A 23,686-nucleotide genomic window follows, 5' to 3' on the forward strand; every position below is an offset into this window, starting at 1 on the left:
TCCTCTGGGTACTTTCTTTTTAGGACCCTCTCTCTTGGTGGATGATGCATTCCCAACACCACATAGGTTTGATGTCAGGGAGAAGTCTGTTGATTGTCACCAAGGGATGTTTGAGCTGCAGATTCTGTGGTGCATCATCAGGGGGCTTTTGAAGGTTTGGATCAATAAGCTCAGTCAGCATGCACCTCTCTCCTTCACCTGGTAAATGTACATCTTCGAATACATGAAAGACTAGTTGCTCATCATGTACTCTAAGCACTAATTCACCCACTTCTACATCAATTAGAGCTCTCCCAGTTGCTAGAAAATGTCTTCCCAGGATTATAGAGGCATTCTCATCCTCCCCCGTGTCAAGAATAAAAAAATATGATGGGAGGAAGAACTTACCCACTTTGACTAAGATATTCTCCACTAATTCATATGCAGGCTTTATAGATTTGTCTGCCATCTGTAATGCTATCCTTGTGGATTATACCTCTTGGATTTGTAACTTCTTCATCACAGACAAGGGTATTAAATTGATACTTGCTCCCAAATCACATAACGCTTTCTCAAAGGTGGTGCTCCCAATGGTACAAGGAATTTGAAAGCTTCCTGGATCTGGCATCTTCCTTGGCAAGTTATTCTAAATTATGGCACTACATTCCTTAGTCAAGACCATTGTCTCATCTCCCTTTAAAGGCTTCTTCTTTGACAACAACTCCTTCATGAATTTAACATAGAGATGCATTTGCTCCAAAACATCAGCAAAAGGAATATTAATTTGTAACATTCTGAAAACTTCCAAGAACTTTGAAAACTGCTTGTCCTTGGTCTCCTTTTGAAGTCTCTGAGGATATGGCATTTTAGACTTGTACTTAGGTGCCTTAGGTAATGTAGGATGAGTGTCAAGAGAGACTGGGAATGGATTATCTGCACGCCTAGGAGGGGCGTGTTCCACCTCCTCTTTCTTCTCTCTGGAGCTTATTTTTCAACTGGCTCCTCATTAACTTGTTCTTCCGTACTTGCCACTTGTCTACTTATCAAGGTGATAGCCTTGCATTCCTCTCTTGAATTTGGAATTGTGTTATCAGGAAGGCTATTAGTGGTCCTCTGATCAATTTCATTAACTTTTGTGGCTAATTGACTCATCTGAACCCCCAAGCTCTTGATTGACGCTTTGGTTTCTTGTATAAAGCTTGCCAATATTGCTTCCAAATCAGTGTTCTTCTGGGACTGAGAAGTTGCTTGCTGAGATGACTGAAACTAGTGGTCATTAAAATTATTCTATTGAAAATCGCATTGAGAATTATTGTTGAAATTTTGAGATCTTTGAGGTTGGTCTCTCCACCTAAAATTTGGATGATTTCTCCACCCCGGATTGTAGGTCTTAGAGTATGGGTCATTATTGGGGGTTTCTAGGATCACTTCCCATGTAATTGACCTGATCAGAAGGAGATTGAGCATAATCATAATTCTCATTTTGCATAAAATTACTTGGCATGTCATAAGGGACCTCTTGAGATGCATTCTGAATGTTGACAACTGAAATTTGTATTCCACTCAACTGTTGAGTAATTAGACTTATTTGCTGAGATAAAAGTTTGTTCTGAGCAAGAAGAGCATCCACAACTTCCACTTCCAAAACACATCTCTTCTAAGAATCTCAGAGTTCACATGATTCCTGTTGGAGGAATATAAGTATTGGTTGTTAGCAACCAACTCAGTAAGCTCATTAGTCTCCTCTGGTGTCTTCTTCATGTGCAAAGAACCACCTGCAGAATTATCTAAGTGCATCTTGGACATTTCACATAAGCCCTCATAAAAGATATCCAGCTGGGTCCATCTAGAGAATATGTCCAGAGGACATTGCCTAGTCAGTAGCTTAAATCTCTCCCAAGCATCATAAAGGGTCTCACCATCTTTCTGTCTGAAAGTATAAACCTCCACCCTTAGCTTAGTCAGCTTTTGAGGTAGAAAAAATTTAGTCAGAAATCCAGTGACAACCTTATCCCAACTATCCAGACTCTTCTTGGGTTGAGAATCTAACCATAGCTTTGCTCTATCCTTCACAGCAAATGGGAAGAGCATGAGTTTGTATACCTCAAGATTCACTCCATTGGTCTTCACAGTATCACAAATCTGCAGAAAATCAAAAATAAATTGATTCCGGTCTTCCTGAAAAAGTCCATGATAATGGCATTTTTGTTGCACAAGAGTAACTAGTTGTGGCTTCAGTTCAAAGTTATTTGCAGCTATAGGAGGCACCACAATACTTTTGCCATAAAGGTCTGCATTAGGAGTAGTGTAGGAGCCAAGCACTCTTCTAGGTTACTCATTCTCATTCAGATTTGCCATATTGGCATTCGCAGCATGATTATGATCCATGGTGGACTCTGCAGCCTTGTAAAGTCTTGCTTGTTGCAAACGCCGTCTCAAAGTCCTTTTGGATTCAGGATCAAAGTCTAACAGAGGTTCATTGTCCCTGTTCCTGCTCATAAACAGACAAAAGATAAGAAAAGATGGGATTCTCTATGTCAGAGTGTAGAGAATTCCCATTTAGGTAACCTGTGTAAAGAAATAAAATAAAATACTTACTACTTAATGCAAGAAAAATTCAAAAATAATGATCAAAAGAAAGCTAGAAAAATTCAAAATTTTCAAGGGAATTAAATAGAAAAATTAAAATAAAATTAACTAGGTAACACCAAACTTAATTTCAGAAATTGAGGGAAAATAAAATGCTTAATTTTCAAAAATTACTAATTAAAATTAAACAAAATTAAAACTAAAATGCCTAATCTAAGCAATCAAACAAATAATAGTTGTTAATCACTGTCAATCCCTGGCATCGGCGCCAAAAAGTTAGTGCGGAATTTATAACTACAAACTAACCAGCAAGTGCACCGGGTCGTACCAAGTAGTACCTCAAGTGAATGAGGGTCGATCCCATGGGGATTGATGGACTAAGCAACAATGATTGAATGATTTACTTAGTTAGACAAGTAGAAAATAGTGTTTGGGTCTCAATTGCATTAACACAGTAAATTCAGAAAATTAAAAAGCAAGCAGTAAAAGAGTTGTGAACAATATATGGAGAAACAGTTAAGACTTCAGATTTATCTATTTTCCAGATTGACTTTTCTTACTAACTATTTTAATCATGCAAGATTTAATTCATGGCAAAATATATATGACTAAACCCTAATTTCTTAGACCTTTTTAGTCTTCTTTAACCTTCATTAACCGCCAATTCCTTGGTCACTTAATTCTAATTAGAGGGTGAAGTTCAATTCTAGTTTATATGTCACAAAACCCTAATTACCCAAATATAAGGGAATTATATGTCACGTATCCCGTTAAGTCTAGATAATTAGAAGTTTAGGAGAAATTATTTTCAAACTGTTGTTCAAGTAAAGAACTTTTCCAAGTTATACAAGAACTCAATTAGAACAAGGGTCATACTTTCGTTCCACCCAAATTCATAAAATAAAGAATGAAAACAATTCTTGAATTATAAACCAATACATGAATTAAAATAAAAAAATAATAGTATCAATCCATACAATAGATAGAGCTCCTAAGCTTAACAGTGGAGGTTTAGTTGCTCATGGTTCAGAGAGAAAATCTAGGATTCGTAAAACTGTAAATTGCGGAATGAGGTAGAAGAGAAGAGATTCTAGATTAGCCCGAAGGGCTGATTCTTTTCCATTTTATATCTAATCCTAATAAATGTAAAATATATTTTCTAAACTAAATAATATCTTTTCTAATTATAAATAAAATAAAAGTTTAATAAAAAATTAATTAAATTCTGCATGCAGTCTTGGGACGTACACGGGGACCACACTTGCGTTTAAGGTTGGCGCCGAACTTGAAGTTCTTCATATTCGGCGTGGAGGAGTCAGCGTTGCTTTCTCTTGCTTTCCTTGAGTTGACGCCGAACTTGGATTAACCCAAGTTCGGTGTGGAGATGGTAGCATAGCCTTTCTTTTAAGTCCTTTGGAGATGGCAGCGTGCATTCTTCATTGGAAACTTGAGTGTGGCGACAAACTTGAGTAACCTCAAGTTTGGCACCGTGAAGGCCAAATAAAATGGAAAAAATGGTATACTATTATATATCGTTGGAAAGCTCTGAAAGTTAGCTTTTCAATATCGCTAGAATCACATCAATTGAACTTTTGTAGCTCAAGATATTTCTGTTTGAGTGGAAGGAGGTCGGGGTTAACAGCATCATTCGCTTTCTTCCTTTTCTGCTATAAAACTCCGTCAAATCCATCCGATTGCTACCTAAAATAAACAGAAATTGCAAACAATGCAAAGTAGCATTTATAGTGGCAAAAGGTAATTAAATCTTTATCAAAACTCAACAATTTGAATGCAAATTCACTAGGAAAAGATAGAGAAGATGCTCATGCATCATGCGTATGCATCCATATCAGAAAATAGAAAATATGATATGTTGCAGAAATCAGTTTTTCAGTCCAATTTTCAAAACCTCTTAAATTTTTCACAAAATTCCGTTTTCAACTATTCTTGAACCGTTGGAAAGATCGATAAATGAATTTTCATAAAAATCTAGTTTTGAAGAATTCCCAACTCCGAGGATCGAGTTACAAACCGTCGAAGTTGGTCAAAAATTGGTTTTTACCTAAAATTAGATTTCACCAATTTTTCCAAGGTTCATAAGACAAAGCAGTTTTCACTCATCAAATTGACCAAAAACCAATCACATTTACATATTTACACTCAACCAATTCCAAACCTACTTCATCTACACAATTCTACCTAAAACCATCAAATTTCACACCTCAATTCCTCAATTCCCATTATTCAATAATCATACCAATTATTAACACATTTAATATCTAAAATCTATTCAATCTCATATATCGAGTGTGAACAATCGACGAATTGTCTTTTATCCAAGGTTTAAATCCTCTTGCAGGCTTCTAATTTAATATTTCTTTCCATACATAAGTATTTATATCTCAGCTTTGTGTCATAACACCAAATCACCTTTAATTTACGATTTAAATGTAAAAGTCTATGTGGTAGGGTGTTGTTACATGTGATATGTTGTTGAATAAATGAGAATGAGTAAAATGATTGATATTTGGTTGAATAGTGGTATGATTTTAATGCAAATAAGCCTTGAGAAGTGTTATATGTGTGCATGGTTAGAATTAGGTTGACTAGGCTTGGAATAGTTGGGAGTTGAAAATTGAGTGTTCTGAAGGCTTATAAATGATTTGGAATGGTTTGAAATTGAATTGGATTTGAAAAGTAATCAAAATGAGCATTGTGTAAAATTTGGTAAAACCGGATTTTTGACCAACTTTGATGGGTCATAACTTGGTGTTCGGAGCGTGAAATTAAGTGAAATCTATCTTAAATTAAAGATAGTTAAAAGATATTCAAAATAGTCCATGAACGAGTGAAAATAAATTTTGTACCAAAAGTTATGGGTTTTGAAAAATTGAGGTTTAGAATTGAATCCTACAAAACTTGTAGAAAGTTGGGGTCTGCATACGCACGACCCATGTGTACGCATGACATGCTTTATAGAACTGAAATTTTTCGTGTGCATATCCATGCATACACGCAGGGGCAGAATCATGCATACGCACGAGGCATGAGTACGCATGATTTGAAATTTTCGAAAAATCTATAATTGACTTCTTTTCGTATACATCCCACGCATACGCACAAAAGTGAACTGATGTGATGATTTATACCGGTTCGGAATTTAACAAAATATTTTCATTGTGAGCATAGCCCAAATCGACAATTGATCCTCAAATCAAAGTTTATTTTTTGTTGTCACAAGTCCAACCCAATAAAGATAACCAAGAGTATTAGTCCCAGGTCGTTCTCCCTAGGAATTACAATCGAGTTCTCAATTATTGGTTATGAATTTCACGGGTTGGGTTGATAAAGATGCAAAAAAGTAAATGGCAAGAAAATAAAGGAAACAACTAAAGATAACAAATGCTAAAAAGAGACATTCATGGTAAGGATTGAGAATTAAGGCTTTCTATTCTAGTCATTAATCATATTACAATAATTATCAAGAGCTAATCCTATTAAGTCATCTTCAACATCAAAAGAAGGTACAATGTCATCTTCAACATAGGAAGAAAGTCAAATAGGCCTAATTAATCTCAATCCAAAAGTCCTAATCAACTTACTAATTGAATTAGCAAGAGATTAGAGTCAATGAAAACAATATTAACTAACAACTCCAGATCACCAACATAAGTTGGGTGTTAATGACTCAAGAGCATCTAATTTCTCTTTCATAGCCAAGAATTCTCAAAAACTACTCTAAAGCCTAACCAAGAATTTTGTCAAACACTTGGAAGGCATAAAAGAAAAACATCATAAAATTGCAATAATAATAAAATCTACAACTACGCAATGCAAGAAAAGTAAGAATCAACAATTAAAGAAAGCAACAATAACATGAAGAAACATCAAATTGCATTAATGAAAACTAAATTCAACAAAGGGTTCATAAACATAAAAGTGACGTAAAAGGGAAATTAACACTATAAACTAAGAGAAAAAAGATGTGGAAACAAGAAATTGCAAGGAAAACTAGATGAAAACAAGAATTAAAACCTAAATCTAAGAGAGGTTAACCTAATTCTAACCTAATTCTAGAGAGAAGAGGGAGCTTCTCTCTTTAGAAAACTACCTAAAGCATGACCCTAAACTAATCTAATTGCACCCCCTAGACCTATCTTGAATTCTGCATCAAATAGCTTTAGAAATGAGCTGGATTTGGACCTGGAAAACTCAGAAATCGCCCCCAGCGTGTTGCCTTTAATGAGGTCACGTGACCAGTGTCACGCGTGCATGTGGATGACATGTGCGCGTCGCTGGAAAATTTCCTCCTCACACGTACATGTGGGTGACGTGTGCGCATGGCCTTGCAAATTTGCTTCTCACGCGTACGTGTGGATGACGCATGCGCGTGGCCTTGAATCCTCCAAATGCTCATTTCTCCATGAATTCTCCACTTTGCATGCTTTTCTCTTCACTTCTTCCATCCAATCCTTGTCTTATAAGCCTGAAATCACTCAACAAACATATCAAGGTATCGAACGGAATTAAAATGAACTAAAATTAGCAATTTAAAGGTCTAAAAATCATGTTTTCACTCTTAAGTACAAAATTAGGGAGAATTACAAAAGCATTCTATTTCATTGAATAAATGTGAGATAAGTTGATAAAATCCCCTAAATTCAACACAAGATAAACCACAAAATTGGGGTTTATCATGAACTCATGCAAACGCACAAGGCATGCATACGCACGACTGTCCTTTTTGAGAAAATACTAATTTTAATTGTTTTAACCTATCCAACCAGCTTTTTGATCCATATAACCTCGTATGAACTCTAATAAATTGTTTTAAGACTTTATATACACTGGAGTTGGATTTTAATAAATTAAACTGAATTTTCTATATGAAAATTTTCAAAGGGGATGTTGAAGATGTTGTGGGGATGACGGTTTGTTCCACCCATGGTCAAGATGTGGTTTTGTCTCGCTTACATGTTTATGAATTTGGTGAATTAGTAATGAATTGAGGTTAATGAGTTTTATAACTTATGATATTGTTGAAAGATATAGATGTCAACTATTGATGGCCTAAATGGCTAGATTATCAAGGTTAGAGGTTCGTCCCACTTGCGTATTGACATGACATTGCCTCCTGGGGAAGGTGGTAGGGCACCTCCCTCAAAATTATTCCTCCTCGGAATGCGATTGCAGTATGACAGCGGCGAAGGTGGTAGGGCACTCTCACTCAAAATATTTTTCCTATATCCTCTTTTAATTGTGTCTATTAAAAGTGGAGAAGGTGGCAGGATATTTTTTCTCGGAATGTTTCTCCTACTTACTCTTTTGATTGTTGGTTTGGAGTAGAAAAGGTGGTAGGGCACTCTCTTTCGGAATATTTTTTTTCACGTCCTCTTTTAATTGTGTTAAAAGTAGAGAAAGTGGTAAGACATCCTCCCTCGAAATTATTCCTCCTGGGAATGCAGTTGCGGTATGGGAGTGGAAAAGGTAGCAGGGCACTCTCTTTCAGAATATTCTCTCCACATCCTCTTTTAATTGTGTTTGTTGAAAGTGGGGAAGGTAGTAGGGCACTCTCTCAAAATATTTTTCCCACTTTGATTTTTTATTGTTGGTTTGGAGTGGAGAAGGTGATAGGGCACTCTCCCTCAGAATATTTTTTCCACATTCTCTTTTAGATGTGTGTTGAAAGTGGGGAAAGTACTAGGGCACTTTTTTTCGGAATATTTTTTCCACGTTTCTCTCTGGTTACAAGGTGGTAGGGTACTACTATCCCACGAAATTTTATGGCATCTAGGAGAATGTGGTAGGGCACTCTCCCACGGAGCATTCCCCCTGAGTATACCTCCAGGAGAAGGTGGTAGGACACTCTCCCACGGAATTATTCCTCCTGAGGATTCATGATAGAGAGACTAATCTGGGAGATACCAACCAAATTTGGGTAGGGTTTTAACAATTTAACCGACACGTGAGCTCATGGTCAGTAGGACAGACATACATCATGTGCATTTGTTTGTAATTATTTAGGTGTACATAATTAATTTAGTTTGCATAATTGATAATATGTGTAACTACTAATTGTACTACTTGTCATAATTATTCTTTATGTGGTTGTTTGTTTGTTTGTTTGTTTGATTGCTTGTGATTATGACTTCTTAGTTTGGAGTGTGTGGCTTGTAAGTGATTATATGTGAGGATGGAGGCCGATATTTGAAACTATTATGAGCCAGAGGCCAAGATTTGATTATTTTGGATTGGAGGCCATGATTGATTGGGTCGAAGGCCATAATTTGGTAAGTTGGTAAAAGTTGATACGTGCTTTGACTTGTGGTGGTTTGTGTATTGATTGATTTTGCTTGATTCAAAGGCTGTGATTGATTATGTGATGGGTCGGAGGTCGTGATTAATTTATGTTTAAGGTTTATTAAAGTATGAAAAATCAAATTGGTTCAGTATAGACTTAATGAACCTATACTTGGTGTAGGTTGGTCATTCATACAATTTAAGTAACTTTTAAGACTTTATCATGGAAATATGAATTTGGATTTTGAATAAGTAACTGATAGTTTTTGAAAAGATTCATATATAAGATGAGCGATGATCACTGCGTTTGAAAATAACTTTCTTTTTTACATATCCTCTTATGACAATTCTAAACTTTCTGATGAGACCGTGTGGTTAGGTTCTCACTCCTTACAAACTTCTCTTTTTAGGAAGCGGACGAGGCAGCTTATGACGTGAATTCTACACTTTATGGTTGTATTATCATAGATATCTTTTCCCTCACCTTGTTATTGAGATTTATATTTTTGTAAAGTGGGATAGGAGCTGTTCATACCCTGGGTTGAGCTGACCGACCCAGGATGTTTAGCGACAAGGCGACCGACCTCTTCAGGTCAGACTATCCGACCTCTTCTCAAAAGAGCTTGGCCAAATCGACAGGAAAGCCCAATAAAGGGTCCAAATAGAGGAACACGACCCAAATCCAGAGGCAATCCCAGCCTACAGAGATAAATGCGGTTCCGTTGAAGATAAGCTGACCTCACCTAAAGATAAGATAAGATAAGATAACTAACTTATCTTATCTAGAAAGGTCACTTCTCACCATTATAAATACACTGGAGCACCCATGTATAACTCATACTCTGATTCTACTCAATACTTGCTTAATACCCTTGCTAACTTAAGCATCAGAGTCCCTTGCAGGTACCCCCCACCCTCCGGGGACAAAGGAATCAGCACAACCACCAAGTCCAACAAGTCGGACACAACAGCTCCGGCCGTCTCCCACCAGCCGGACACGTTAGCACCGACCAGTATAGAAGATCTCATCCGAGATCGACCTACAGTTTCAGCTAACCCTCGGAACAGGAGCCATGATTGTAATGATGAGTAATGTTTGTAAGTTACTTATTTAAAGGATCCTTGTGTGTGTGTGTGTGTGTGTGTGTGTATGTGTGTAAAGTCATTGATTGGTATTATATGTATGTATGCTTGTAAAACGAAGAAAAAAGTATTTTCGGGTTTTCAAAAAAAGAAAACAGCGATACCGTTTTGTGTTAAAATCTCCTATTTTATCATCATACATGTATGAAAGTCGTTGTAATATCCGCTCTATTAGAGTAGCACAGGCAGAAACATAACGTTCTGATAGTAAGGATGTTACAGGGAAGGAAGGATACTCACATACTCACTATTTTTACATTTTTTCTTAGGTTTTGATGCTCATATATAGTTCTAATTAATGAGAGAAATTTAACTTCTCTCTAGGTTTTCTAAGTTTCTATTTTATTTTACTTCTAGTTTTGGATTTTGATCTTATTTAGTTGTAGTTTTGATCTTGTTTTATTACGTTTCTACACTAGTTTGCTTAAAATTTTTTATTGGGTCACTTTGTTTCATTTTACTATTTTAAGAACTTTGTGAATTCTTCATTTTTATTAGGAAAACAAATGTTTTATGTTTTATTCATACTTTGAGTTATTATTGTTGAATTTTTAATAGTGAATTGTTATATTTTTTGCTATTTCTTGAAATTTATGATATTTTTTTTTCATGCATACATAAAATGTTTACAATTAATTATGGAGTAGATTTTTTCTTTCTTGGCTTGAATTAAAGAATTTGATGACTTTGAGTCATTAATGTCCAATATTAATTGGTAATTTAGATTTGTTAGTTGATCTTGTTTTCACTAACGTTAATCTTTTACTAAATTCAATTAGTATGTTAGTTAAGATTTGTGAATTAAGATTAATTATGACTACCTGACTTTCCTCAATATTTACAACAAGAAATAGTGTAATTATCTACACCAAAATTTGACGGTTAAATTTTCCGTCGATATTTTTCAACGGCTTGTCGTCGATAAAATGAAAAAGGAATGATTAAAAATAAAATATTAAAATTGACGACAATGTCGTCTATTATTTGATAATTTTTTAAGCCCTCGCTACTATCGTCATATTACCGACGAAATTGGAGTCGGAATTTTTATTTTTTTAAAATCGACGGACGAGTTGTCTATTTTAATAATTAAAATATCGACAGTCCATGTTGTCAATAAATTTAGATGATAGAGATCTATTTTTTAGACTGAACGGACGGTATAGATTTATTATATAAAATAGACGAATAGAGCGTTGAATTTTATTTTAAATAAAATCCACAAAATAGCAGTCAATTTTTATCAACAAAAAACTACTCCCGCGTTTGTTTCCCGCGTCCCTACTCGCTTCACTCATCTTCCCAAAATTTAACTCCAAATCTTCAGATCTAGAGTGACGCTTCTTCTTCTTCTCCAACGACCGAGAGTAGAGACCAGAATGGAGTCACGGTCATGGAGAGAGGCAAAGAGCAGAGCTTCTTCTTCTCTGACTCCTGAGAAAACCCGCAGTCCTTCGCCTGAGAGCAGAGCTGCTATGTAAGCTCTTCTTCTTCCACAGGCTCGTCGTTGCAACGTCTTTGCCGGTCGTCGTCGCTGTGAACCCGTCGCCATAGCACGTAGCTGTCGCAACTTCTTGTAAGTTCCTCTCTGTCTCTCTCTAATTATTTTATTTATTTTTACAATTTTTGTATCTACTATTTTCATCATGAAATTCTGAATTTGCTGTTTGTTAAACCTAATTAGCATAATCAAATAGAAAATTACAGAAAAGAGAAAAGGAGAATTTTGTTCCTAATTAGTTCTCACCGTCAACGATGGAGATTTCAGGCGCCGTTCTAAGGAATTTCACGTGCCCGTCCTTTTCTATGCACATGAGTTCCCGTCGTGGTGGTGGTGGTGGTTGTGTTATGGTGCCGGTGAGGATGAGAGAAAAGGCGGTGGTGCATTGTTGCTGCAGGTTCAGTGATTCAGGGCATGTGCAGTATTACAGGGACGAAAAGAAGGAGTATGGAACCACTATGTTGAGCGCCAAGAAAAAACTCAAGATGCTGAAGAAACGTGTCTTTTTCATGATCTTTAAGGAAACCTAACTTCGGTAATTTAATTATTTTTACATCTTGTTGCTGTTTGGACTAATGATTTAGTTGCATAGGGTTGAAATCAATTTTAACAGGTTTAGAATAATGCATTTGAACATGTGATTCCATTGATTATTTGGTGAATTTAGTTACATCATAATAAATGCATGTTATTGTTGTTAGCCTTTAAAGTGATTGACAGAGTCTCAAGTTTTGTTCAATGAAAAATTTTGATAGGATTCCTATTTGATTTGACATTTATTTTGGTGAATTTATGCTCTGATTTACTAATTTGTTGTTTATTTTACTTTTGTTAATGTGGAATCTAGCTCGGCATGACAAATTCCAGAGTGTATTTTCGAATTTATGTTTTCTGGTTTTCTTATAGAAAATTTCATCCGTTTTTAATAACCTTGTGTAGAAGCTTCATATCTTGTAATATGCTTGCTCCATATCTCATATTTTCTGATTCTTCCCTGCAGCTGCTTTGGTTTTACCTGTTATATGTCTTTAGCATGGTTCTAAGCACCATCTGGTAACATTCTCTTTCCACAGTAGTCGACTGAGAGATATGCTTTTCCCCTTGCCACCTCGGCTGAAGAGAATGCAATGTCAGTAACAACTAATTTATTTGGTTCAGATTCACTTAGTTTAACCCCTTTTATCTTCAATTTCACGTTATGTTGTTATTTTTAGGCAATGATAAACGATTCTTTTTTCGTTTTTTTTGTTTCTTAGGTTCCTTGATATATTGCATGAAGCTCCCTCCACATGGCAGCTTATCATCCGTACTTTATGGTATGCACTATATATGGATCTTTATTTATTACAACATTTTTGGTTTCTTACTACTTTGTTCATCATCAGGGCCATGAGAGAAGCTCAATTGGAGTCTCAGATTTAAGATTATTTTGGGAACTGCCGAGGAACTTTGCTATCTTCATGAGAGATGTCAAAGAAGGATCATTCACAAGGATATCAAGGCTTTTAATATTCTTCTCTCTGAGACTTTTGAGCCTCAGGTCGAGCATAAAAAATAATTACTATGTATTTGTGTATAAATATATGTGTGTGTTTTTAACTTCAGAATTTCTTATGCTTCTAGATCACATTAGTTACATAATCTTAATTTTCTTTTTCTGATTCAATCTCCAGTTATCTGATTTTGGCCTAGCAAAGTGGTTACCTGACCTATGGACTCACCATACTGTTTCCAAAGTAGAAGGCACATTCGGGTCTATACATTTATAACAAGTTTCTTAGTATATTCTTTGTAGATAGTAGTGTACTTAACCCTTTGATTCTGATTTGTTGTCACTAACAGGTACCTTATCCCTGGATTCTTCATGCATGGAATAGTAGATGAGAAAACTGATGTATATGCTTACGGTGTGCTATTATTGGAGCTAATTACTGGAAGACAAGCTTTGGATAGCTCACAAAAAAGTCTTATCATGTGGGTATGTAATTGTCCAAATAAGTGATTATTATAACATTGAAAACTAGCATAGTCTTGTGCTAAGTGAAAACTCGTGCAGTTAAATGATTTGACTAAATTGTGCAGTTATTTTTAGGCAATGATAAATGATATATTCGCTCACCGCAAGCCTGCAAGGGTTTTTGAAAGTGTTTTTTATTGCATGTTACTGCCAAGTTCAAATTTGTTCTTTGTTTTAATTAATCGGTTGTTGGCTGATTGATTTGGCAGGCATTGATGTTTTGGTTGAATTGAAAAAGTTGTTTGAGTTGTTATGCATATCTTGTGTTCGTTCAAATTACTGAGTGAGTTGGCTTGTTGTTTCTTTACATTTTAGGCAGGTTATGCTACCTTAGCCATAGGAACTGAGTGGATTTTTCGCCCCAAGCAAGAAGTGATCTCTCTGGTGCTTTGTAGTTGCGATGTTCTTCTTTTGCTGTTAACAGGTTTTTTCCTTGCATTGCTCTTGTTTCATTCTCGAAATGAAGTTTTTCTATTGGGAAAAAAATTTAGCAAAATTTCAAAATTTTTTTACATAAGAATAAATTTTAAAAAAAGTAGCATTATATAACAACCAGGACAGAGGAGTGGGCAGTGGCCCTTCTTCTTTGAATAATTCTACCACCTCCGTACCAATTAACAGTAGATGTTTAATTGAAAGAAAGAATAAATAAATCTTAAATTAATGATGGTTAATTGAACCTCAAACAGACCATGTCATAGTTAATTCTAGTTCTCTAGCTGGATTCCTTGTTCTTATTTGATATGCAACTACTAAATATGTTTTGACTAATTACAACATATAATACATTAGTTTTTTATAATTTGAGTGAAGCCATTAAGTGGAATACAGTGAAGTTTCACACTAAGGCCTTAAGGGATTGAATAATATATAGCAAGATTTTAGAACTATGCAGAACATGAAGTATATAAGAGGGCATGTATTGCAGCACCAGCACATATAAAATGAGGGGAAGAAAATATATAAGAGGTCCCATTTATGTCCACCAATATAATTTCTATATGTTGTTCCATTTCTCCATTCTACTCTTCATGTTAATTAATTAGCTTCTTCTTTCTTTCTCCATTGCAAGCACCTCCTCAAGTCTAATGTTGATTCTTCTTCGCTCCATTCTTTACATATCCTCTTAGCTTAATTCCTAGCTAGAATAGGACTAGATTTTTTACATGCTTTCCTGTCAAATATTTATTTTCTTAGTTATTCAATTATTATTCAATACATACACTACTTTGAATAATGGTACGACTCTAAAGTTTCATTGAAGAAGTTTTAATTTAATGCCCATTTATTATATAATATTGAACAAGTTTCTTTATACTAAAGGATTATTTATTATTTTGATAACTTTGTAAATTTATTATCTAAACAAATTTCTTTATACTAGAAGATTATTTATTATTTTGATAACTTTGTAAATTTATTATCTAATATTTAGTATAAATTTTATTTTTGTATTTAAAAGTTTATTTGTCTTGTTATCTAATATTTTGTGTAAATTTTATTTACATTAATTGTTTATTATTTTTCAAATAGAAAAATAATTAAAAAATATAACTATTAAAATCGACGACAGCGTTGTCGCTTTTTAAATTTAAAATAGACAAATAAAAAAATATAGACAAAGAATTTATCGGTATCTAAACAATTAAATTGACGGTCATTGTGTCGCTTTTATTGAATCAAATATTGATAAAAATGTTGTCGATTTTATATAATAATATCGATGGCAATGTTGTCGATTTTATTAAGAAGGCAAAATTCACAAACTCATTATAGACGGAAATATGGTCGATTTTATTGAATCAAATATCGACAAAAATGTCGTTGATTTTATATAATAATATCGACGGCAACGTTGTCGATTTTAGTTAAAAGGTAAAATTTTCAAACTCATATTATAGACGAAAATGTTGTCGATTTTATCAAATTATTATCGACGACTAGACAAGCCGTCGATTTTATTAGAATTTTGTAAAATTGACAAGTTTAATAGCGACTACTGCTGCCGTCTGTTTTTCTGTCAATTTTTAATATTATCGACGGTCTAGCCGTCGATTTGGCCATCAATTTTAACGATGTTTTTTGTAATAATTTAGAGGTTGACAAAGTAGGATTAACTCTTAATAATAGCCATATTTATAGTTAATGACAAGGATATGAATCCTTGACTCTCAACCCTAACCAATACCCTTTAAGCACTTGAATTTCACCTCTTTGTTAGTTTATTTCTATAAATATTTCTAGTTCAATTTAGTTACTTATTAGTGTAGTCGTTATTTTAATTATTGCTCCTTTAGTTGCGTAATTGCATAATTGCGTTTAAATCCCGATTTTCATAGCCAATGATCAAGTCCAAGGGAGAAGATCCGAGATTAAAACTTTCGGTATTTATTTTGAATTTGTGACATTTTCACTAAATTTTGACAGTGTTTGTTGTCGGTTTAGGATTATATCTACGACGCCTTTAAACTTTTAAACTTGTAAAATTCTAAATTGGTCTTTAGCCCTCATCAATAATACAACATGCATTGTTCAACTTAAGGGTGGATATATTAAAAGTAACTGAATAAAACGTATTTTCTCTAAATTTCTCTTCACTTATGATCTTTAAAATCAAATAATAATCTGACAGATTTATTCACAAATTCACTTCTAAGATCTTCCTTAAAAGATTATTGGTATATCAAATTAGAAGTGATAATTTTAAAATTTTGAATAATGTCGTCAAGAAGGAGAAATTGTATAATTTTTTTCTTCGTCAAATTTTTGTTTTATTGAATTTTTTTATAAGATTTTGTTGATTAAAAATTTTAAATCAACTTGCATGAACTAGAATCTTCATGAAACATGGTTAAAGAATTAAAGAAGCAAAGTTTGAGTTGAAAACAATAATTATCTATTTACTAGAAGATGTTGGAAGCTTGAAGATTTTTGAAGAACATTCAAGAGAGTAGTACAACTACAACATTCTACAACATTGAAGAATTCAAAATCAAATTGAATTAAAATTAGAAGATTATAGAAACTAGATGAATACAAGTTGAAAGATGATTCATGAAGCCAACTCATGAAATGGTAGTCATTACAAAATTGATTTGTGATTTATAAATTATTATTTTAGTAGGAAGCATTGCCTATATAAAGGCACATATGCCTTGTGTATTGTATATTCCATGAAATGAAAAAAAGATATGATTACGTGAAGTCCTTCTTTGTTCTATTATTTCATATGAGTGTTGGTGAAGTTGAGAGATAAAAAATATGATAGCGTCATTTATATGAGTGAGTGATCCTAGGGCCAATTGAAGTGTGGGTATTATATTTACATTTGGTATCAGAGCTGGTTAATCCAGCGCTGGGTGTTTCAGAGTTTGTGAGGTGTGAAAGAGTTCTTACATAGTTGTTTATTCATAGAATCGGTATGACAAACACTTTCAATATTGTATGGTCCGGTCCTAAGTTAGATGGAAAATTTGATTATAGTTATTGAGAGACTTTGATGTCTGCCCATTTGAAGGCCCAGAACCTATGAAATTTCATTGAACCGGGTTTGCAAGAAGGAGCAGATGCTACCCAACAGAGGAGAGATCAATTGGCGCTATCTCAAATTCATCAAGGAGTAGATTATACGGTGTTTGGCAAAATAGAAAATGCTAAAAGTGCAAAAGAAGCATGGAACACGTTGAAGCTGTCATATAAAGGTGTAGAAAAAGCTCAGAAAGCAAAGCTACAGTCTTTGAGAAGAGAATATGAAATGTACGAGATGTTTAGTTCAAAAACTGTTGAGCAATATTTTACTCGTGTTACAGACCTTGTCAATAAGATGAGAGTCTATGGAGAAGATATACCCGATAGCAAAGTGGTGGAGAAAATTCTTCGCACCATGCCGATGAAGTATGACCATGTGGTGACTACGATACTAGAGTCTCACGATATGGATATCATGACGATTGCAGAGTTGCAAGGAACCATGGAAAGCCACATCAGTAGAATACTGGAGAATTCAGAAAAGTCAATCGAGGAAGCCCTGAAAAGTCGAGTGAATTTAAACAATGTTGCAGCATTAAGTCATACAAAAGAAGGACGAGGTCATGGTTTCAATTTTCAAAGTAGAGGCAGAGGAAGTTTCAGAGGTAGAGGTCGTTTCAATTATAACCAAGGAAGTTACAATAATTTTACACCACCTAATCAAGGAAGAGGTGGAACAAATTTCAGGCCTGTCAACCGAGGAAGAGGTCGAGGTAATTTTTATCAAGAAAGAACCAATTTCAATTGCTTTCATTGTGGAAAGTATGGACACAAAGCAGCATATTGCAGATTCAAAATGGTGAATAATAATCAAGCACACGTTGCAGAAAATCAACATCAAAATACTGATGACAATCCAGGTACTCAGACTTTATTTTTTACAAGTAATTCATGTGCTGAAGATGAAAATATATGGTACTTGGATAATGCTTGCAGTAATCATATGTCTGGTAGAAAGGAGTTATTTTCTTCATTAGATGATTCAGTTAAACTATTATTGAAGTTTGGTAATAGTACAAAGATCCCTATTGAAGGAAAAGGGAACATACTAATTAGATTGAAAGATGGTTCTCTGAGTTATATTTCTGATGGTTTTTATGCTCCTGAACTTGATTGCAATTTACTGAGTATGGGGCAATTATCTGAGAAGGGATATAAGATGATAACTTATCATGGATATTGCACTGTATTTGACAACAATGGAAGGTTCATTGATAAAGTAAAGATGACTTCAAACAGAATGTTTCCGTTAAAAATTCAACATGTTAATCCCTCTTGCATGAGTTCTGTGATACTTGATGATAACTGGTTGTGGCATATGCGGTTTGGGCACTTTTATTTTTCTGGCCTAAACTATCTGTCAAGAAAAAGACTTGTTTCTGGTCTACCACGGATTCATATTCCCAATTGTGTTTGTGAGATTTGTCAATTGGGAAAGAAGCATAGAGATCCATTTCCTATAGGAAAGTCTTGGAGAGCTAGAAGATTACTTGAAATTGTGCATTCAGATCTCTGATCTATAGAAGTTTCAAGTAATGGTGGTAGCAGGTACTTTATCACTTTTATTGATGATTTTAGTAGATATACATGAGTATACTTTCTGAAGAAAAAATCAGAAGCATGTGATGTCTTTAAGACATTCAAGGCGTTTGTCGAAAAACAAAGTGGCTGTAAAATCAAAATTCTCAGAATAGACAGAGGAACAGAATATCTTGCATGTTCAGAATACTTTAAGCAACACGGAATTCAACACCAACTAACAACTAGATACACTCCTTAACAAAATGGAGTTGGTGAAAGAAAGAATAAAATCATCATGGATATGGTCAGATGCATGCTCAAGTCAAAACAAATGTCTAAAGAGTTTTGGGCAGGAGCAGTCGCAACAGCAGTTCATATTTTAAATAGGTGTCCAACAAAGAGTGTTCGTGATAAAACTCCAGAGGAAATTTGGAGTGGAAAGCGGCCTTTCATTCATCATTTCAGAATCTTTGGGTGTATCACTTATGCCCATGTACCAGATCAATTAAGGAAGAAGTTAGATGACAAAGGCGAGAAGTGTATCTTTATTGGCTATAGCACAGACTCAAAAGCATACAAGTTGTACAATCCAGAAACAAAGAAAGTAATCATCAGCAAAGACGTGACATTTGACGAGAAAGCCATGTGGGACTAGGACACAAAGACAGAAAAGCATCTGATTGTAATTTCAAATACATGTGATGATGAAGAAGAAAGACAACCGGATGCAACCGAACAACCAGAATCATCTAGAAGACCTCAAAGAGAGAGGAGACTACCTGCTAGATTAGCAGATTATGAAATTGGCAATGACAACGATCCGTTCGATAAAGAAATCATAAATTTTGCTTTATTTTCAGATTGTAAGCCGTTGAACTTTGAAGAAGCCTTTAAAGACAACAATTAGAAGAAAGCAATGGATGAGGAGATTCATGCCATTGAGAAAAATGACACATGGTTGCTGATAGATTTACCAGTAAATAAGAAGTCGATTGGAGTAAAGTGGGTTTACAAGACTAAGTACAAACCCAATGGTGAAGTTGATCGTTTCAAAGCAAGATTAGTTGCCAAGGGATATAAACAAAAGCCAGGTATCGATTATTTTGAAGTATTTGCTCCTGTTGCTAGATTAGACACTATTTGTATGATTATTTCACTCTCGGCTCAAAATAAGTGGAAGATACATCAAATGGATGTTAAGTCTGCATTTCTAAATGACACTTTAGAAGAAGAAGTGTATGTTGAGCAACCTGCAGGATATGAAGTTTTTGGAAAAGAAAATAAAGTTTACAAATTGAAGAAAGCTTTGTACGGGTTAAAGCAAGCACCAAGAGCGTGGTACAAGAAGATTGATTCTTATTTTACTCAGAATGGTTTCAAAAGATGTCCATTTGAACATACTCTTTATATCAAGTTCGTTGAACCTGGAGATATCTTGATCGTGTGTCTTTATATTGATGATTTAATCTTTACTGGCAATAATTTGAAGATAATTGTAGAATTCAGGGAGGCTATGATAAAGCACTTTGAAATGACAGATATAGGTTTGATGTCTTACTTTCTTGGCATTGAAGTAGTTCAAAGAGATGATGGAATTTTCATTTCTCAGAAGAAATATGCAAATGATATTTTGAAGAAATTTCAAATGGAGCACTCAAAACCAGTTTTTACTCCAGTCGAAGAGAAGTTTAAATTGCTGAGAGAAGATAAAGGAGGAGCAGTAAATCCCACATACTACAAAAGCTTGATTGGAAGTCTAAGGTACATGACTGCAACTAGACCAGATATTGTGTTTGGAGTTGGTTTGCTTAGCAGATTTATGGAGGAGTCTTGTACCAACCATTTGCAAGCGGCAAAGAGAATTCTTCGATATATTAAAGGTACTTTAAATGATGGAATTTATTATGAGAATACTAATAAAATAAACCTTGTTGGCTACACTGACAGTGATTGGGCCGGAGATATAGAAACAAGAAAAAGTACTTCAGGGTTTATATTTCATCTTGGTTCTGGTGCAATTTCATGGTCGTCAAAGAAACAACCAGTAGTAGCACTATCTACAGCAGAAGCAGAATATATAGCAGCAACAAGTTGTGCAACACAAGTAGTTTGGCTAAGAAGAATTCTTGAGGAATTGAACGAGAAACAAAGTACTCCAACAACAATATTTTGCGATAACAAGTCAGCTATTGCACTTTGCAAAAATCCAGTATTCCATGGAAGATCGAAGCATATTGATATTCGGGTTCATAAAATCAGAGAGTTGGTAAATAAGAAAGAAGTTGTGATCGAGTATTGTTCAACTGAAGAACAAGTTGCTGATATATTTACAAAGCCATTAAAGACCGAGTTATTTTCCAAATTGAAGAAGATGCTTGGAATGATTAATTCTGCAAGTTTGATTTAAGGGAGGCAATGTTGATTAAAAATTTTAAATCAACTTGTATGAACTAGAATCTTCATGAAACATGGTTATGTTGGGAATAAGGAGTATGACCACAATTCAATCAATCATGTGTCAAATAATTTGTTATTGTTATTATATTAAAATGTTAATATAATAAGGTCCTTGATTAAATTTAGAGATTTATCATTGTGATAGTGATCATAATATTGAGAGATAAATCTTTTATAATTTAATCTAAATTGTTCTTGGTCATAGGATTATTAAAAAGGACATTAATAATTCGGAAAGATCAATATATATATATATATAATGGTCTTCATTGGATGAAGATTAATAGATCTCATTTATTAAATTATATATATAGATGGTGCATATAAAAATATGACCATTGAATTGACTCACTTTGAGAATTCCTAATGGTTATAATTGACGCATATTTGTCAATAGGAAATTCTCAAGATGAACATAATAATAGAGTTTCCTTTGACCTGCGACTATCATAGTAATTAACAACGTATTTATTATACTTTGATTCCGGACACCTAATACCCTAGGATGCTAGTTGAATGGATATTGGGTATGATTTAAATACTTGTAGAATTAATGATCAGTCAATAAGGAATCCGTCAACTCTCGGTAAAGAGTTTGGGCTCTATGATTATAATGAATGAGATGAATAAAACCTTGGTCAAGGAGATTGAATGAATGAAGAAATGAGTTTCTTAGGTCATTCACAGTTCATTATAATAATGGTAACATGTTAGAGTTTGACAATTAAACCATACTCTAAGGGTTAACCAAGAGCTGAAAAGATGGAAGAAATTATACTTTGTTCTTCTAAGGTTCTTAGTAAAAATATGTTACGTCATACTATCGGGTCGTTGAGGAGTGTTGCTAGACGCCAACATTGATTAGTAAATTTAGTACGACTAATTTACTACCCGCTTAGTATTGAACCTATGGGGTCACACACTAACGAGTGTTCTAACCTTTGCTATAGAATTATTTAATTATTATTTTGATTTGATCAAATAAATAATTATATTAATTCAAATGGAATATTATTATATTCTTTGCTAGCACCAAGAATATAATAATAGTATGATAATTGAGAATATTAAATGAGATTTGAGAATAATTAGTTATTCTATTTCTGAATTTGGATGAGATCCTAACTGATTCTATTTTCAAATTGAGTTATGATATGATTCATAAAATTTGAATGATTCAGATTTGGAATTTCAAGATATGATTTAAATTTGAATTGAGAATCAAAATTAAAAATTAGTAACAAATCTCATACTATATATATGTACGTCAAGAGTACAGAAAAGTAACGAGAATAAAGAGAGAATAACAAAAGTTTTATTCCTTTACCTCTATACACATAAATGTATGTGAGCCTAATTCTTGGAGAAGAATTTTATGGTGTGCAAAGAGTTGCAAAGAGGTTCTCAATTTAGATCAGATATCCATTGGTCAAAGAGTTGACAGCAAAATGTTGGTTTCGGTGTGGATACGCATAGAGTCTTTGTACAATCGAATAATAAAGTTTTTACTAAAGCGTCTAAAGGTATTTAGATCTGATCTATATATTATTATTGGAATAAAGTTTAAACACAAAAATAGATCTTTAGGATTACCTTCTTTTCTTCCGCTGCGTGTTATGAACACATGGTAATCCTACAGGTTAAAGAATTGAAGAAGCAAAGTTTGAGTTGAAAACAATAATCATCTATTTACTAGAAGATGTTGGAAGCTTGAAGATTTTTGAGAACATTCAAGAGAGTAGTATAACTACAACATTCTACAACATTGAAGAATTCAAAATCAAATTGAATTGAAATTAGAAGATTATAGAAACTACATGAATACAAATTGAAAGATGATTCATAAAGCCAACTCATGAAATGGTAGTCATTACAAAATTGATTTGTGATTTATAAATTATTATTTTAGTAGAAAGCAATGCCTATATAAAGATACATATGCCTTGTGTATTGTATGTTCCATGAAATGAAAAAAGATATGATTATGTGAAATCCTTTTTTATTCTATTATTTCATGAGTGTTAGTGAAGTTGAGAGATGAAAAATATGATAGCGTCATTTATATGAGTGAGTGATTCTAAGACCAATTAAAGTGTGGGTATTATACTTACAGATTTTTAATAAAACAATTCTTATCATAAGGGATATTATAATTTTTTTATTAAAATTTTTTTAATAATTTTTTTAATAAAATTTTAATGAGGCATATCCTTATCGACATATAAAGGGAAGTGTTATGAAAGTCAATACCCCACATAATAAATTTGGTCAATCTTAAAATTCAAACTATATATCAAAATCACATATATATAGTCGATCATGGAAATCAGATCATGTATCAATATCAAGTAAGGCTCCCTCAGAATTGTTGGTGTATGCCTATAAATAAGTATATTATGAATGAACAAAAAGATAATGAAATACAAAAGTTAGAGAATACTATTAATGGAGTTCTCTATTCACGCTTTTTTATTTTATATCTATTATATTTATTTATTTTACAATATTCTTTTATTTTCCCCCTTTAATTTTCACATTTATCATATAAAAAAATATTTGATTTTTTAATAAATTCTAATTAAATAGTAGAAAAGTATAAACATAAAATTAAATAATTTTAATATTTATTTATTTTTTATGATATTAAAATA

At 33.7% G+C, this 23,686-nt stretch overlaps 1 protein-coding gene and 1 non-coding gene across 9 annotated transcripts in view; both read left to right on the forward strand.

The window, feature by feature from the left end:
* The first annotated feature begins 1,831 nt into the window (after positions 1 to 1,831).
* Positions 1,832 to 1,938, forward strand: LOC127743002 (small nucleolar RNA R71). Its single transcript, XR_008004334.1, has one exon. It is a non-coding gene; the product is annotated as a small nucleolar RNA R71 (small nucleolar RNA).
* Positions 1,939 to 11,486: 9,548 nt separating this feature from the next.
* Positions 11,487 to 23,686, forward strand: part of LOC107490235 (uncharacterized) — an 18,728-nt gene continuing 6,528 nt past the window's right edge. Inside the window, exons 1-8 of one of the 8 annotated variants that reach the window (XR_008002700.1) lie at positions 11,487 to 11,587; positions 11,773 to 12,047; positions 12,513 to 12,641; positions 12,769 to 12,828; positions 12,898 to 13,052; positions 13,186 to 13,265; positions 13,355 to 13,490; positions 13,845 to 14,781. Coding sequence is in view for 1 of the 8 variants with exons in the window: in XM_052254330.1 (XP_052110290.1) it covers positions 12,802 to 12,828; positions 12,898 to 13,052; positions 13,355 to 13,490; positions 13,845 to 13,953 (427 nt within the window). In the remaining 7 variants the exon portion in view is untranslated. Of the gene's footprint in view, positions 11,588 to 11,607; positions 12,048 to 12,512; positions 12,642 to 12,768; positions 12,829 to 12,897; positions 13,053 to 13,185; positions 13,266 to 13,354; positions 13,491 to 13,844; positions 14,782 to 23,686 lie in introns of those variants that run through there. The other 7 variants (XR_008002698.1, XR_008002697.1, XR_008002699.1 and 4 more) reach the window with 7 other exon arrangements.

Source organism: Arachis duranensis, chromosome 1 (genome assembly GCF_000817695.3).
Source record: "Arachis duranensis cultivar V14167 chromosome 1, aradu.V14167.gnm2.J7QH, whole genome shotgun sequence".
NCBI lineage: Eukaryota > Viridiplantae > Streptophyta > Magnoliopsida > Fabales > Fabaceae > Arachis > Arachis duranensis.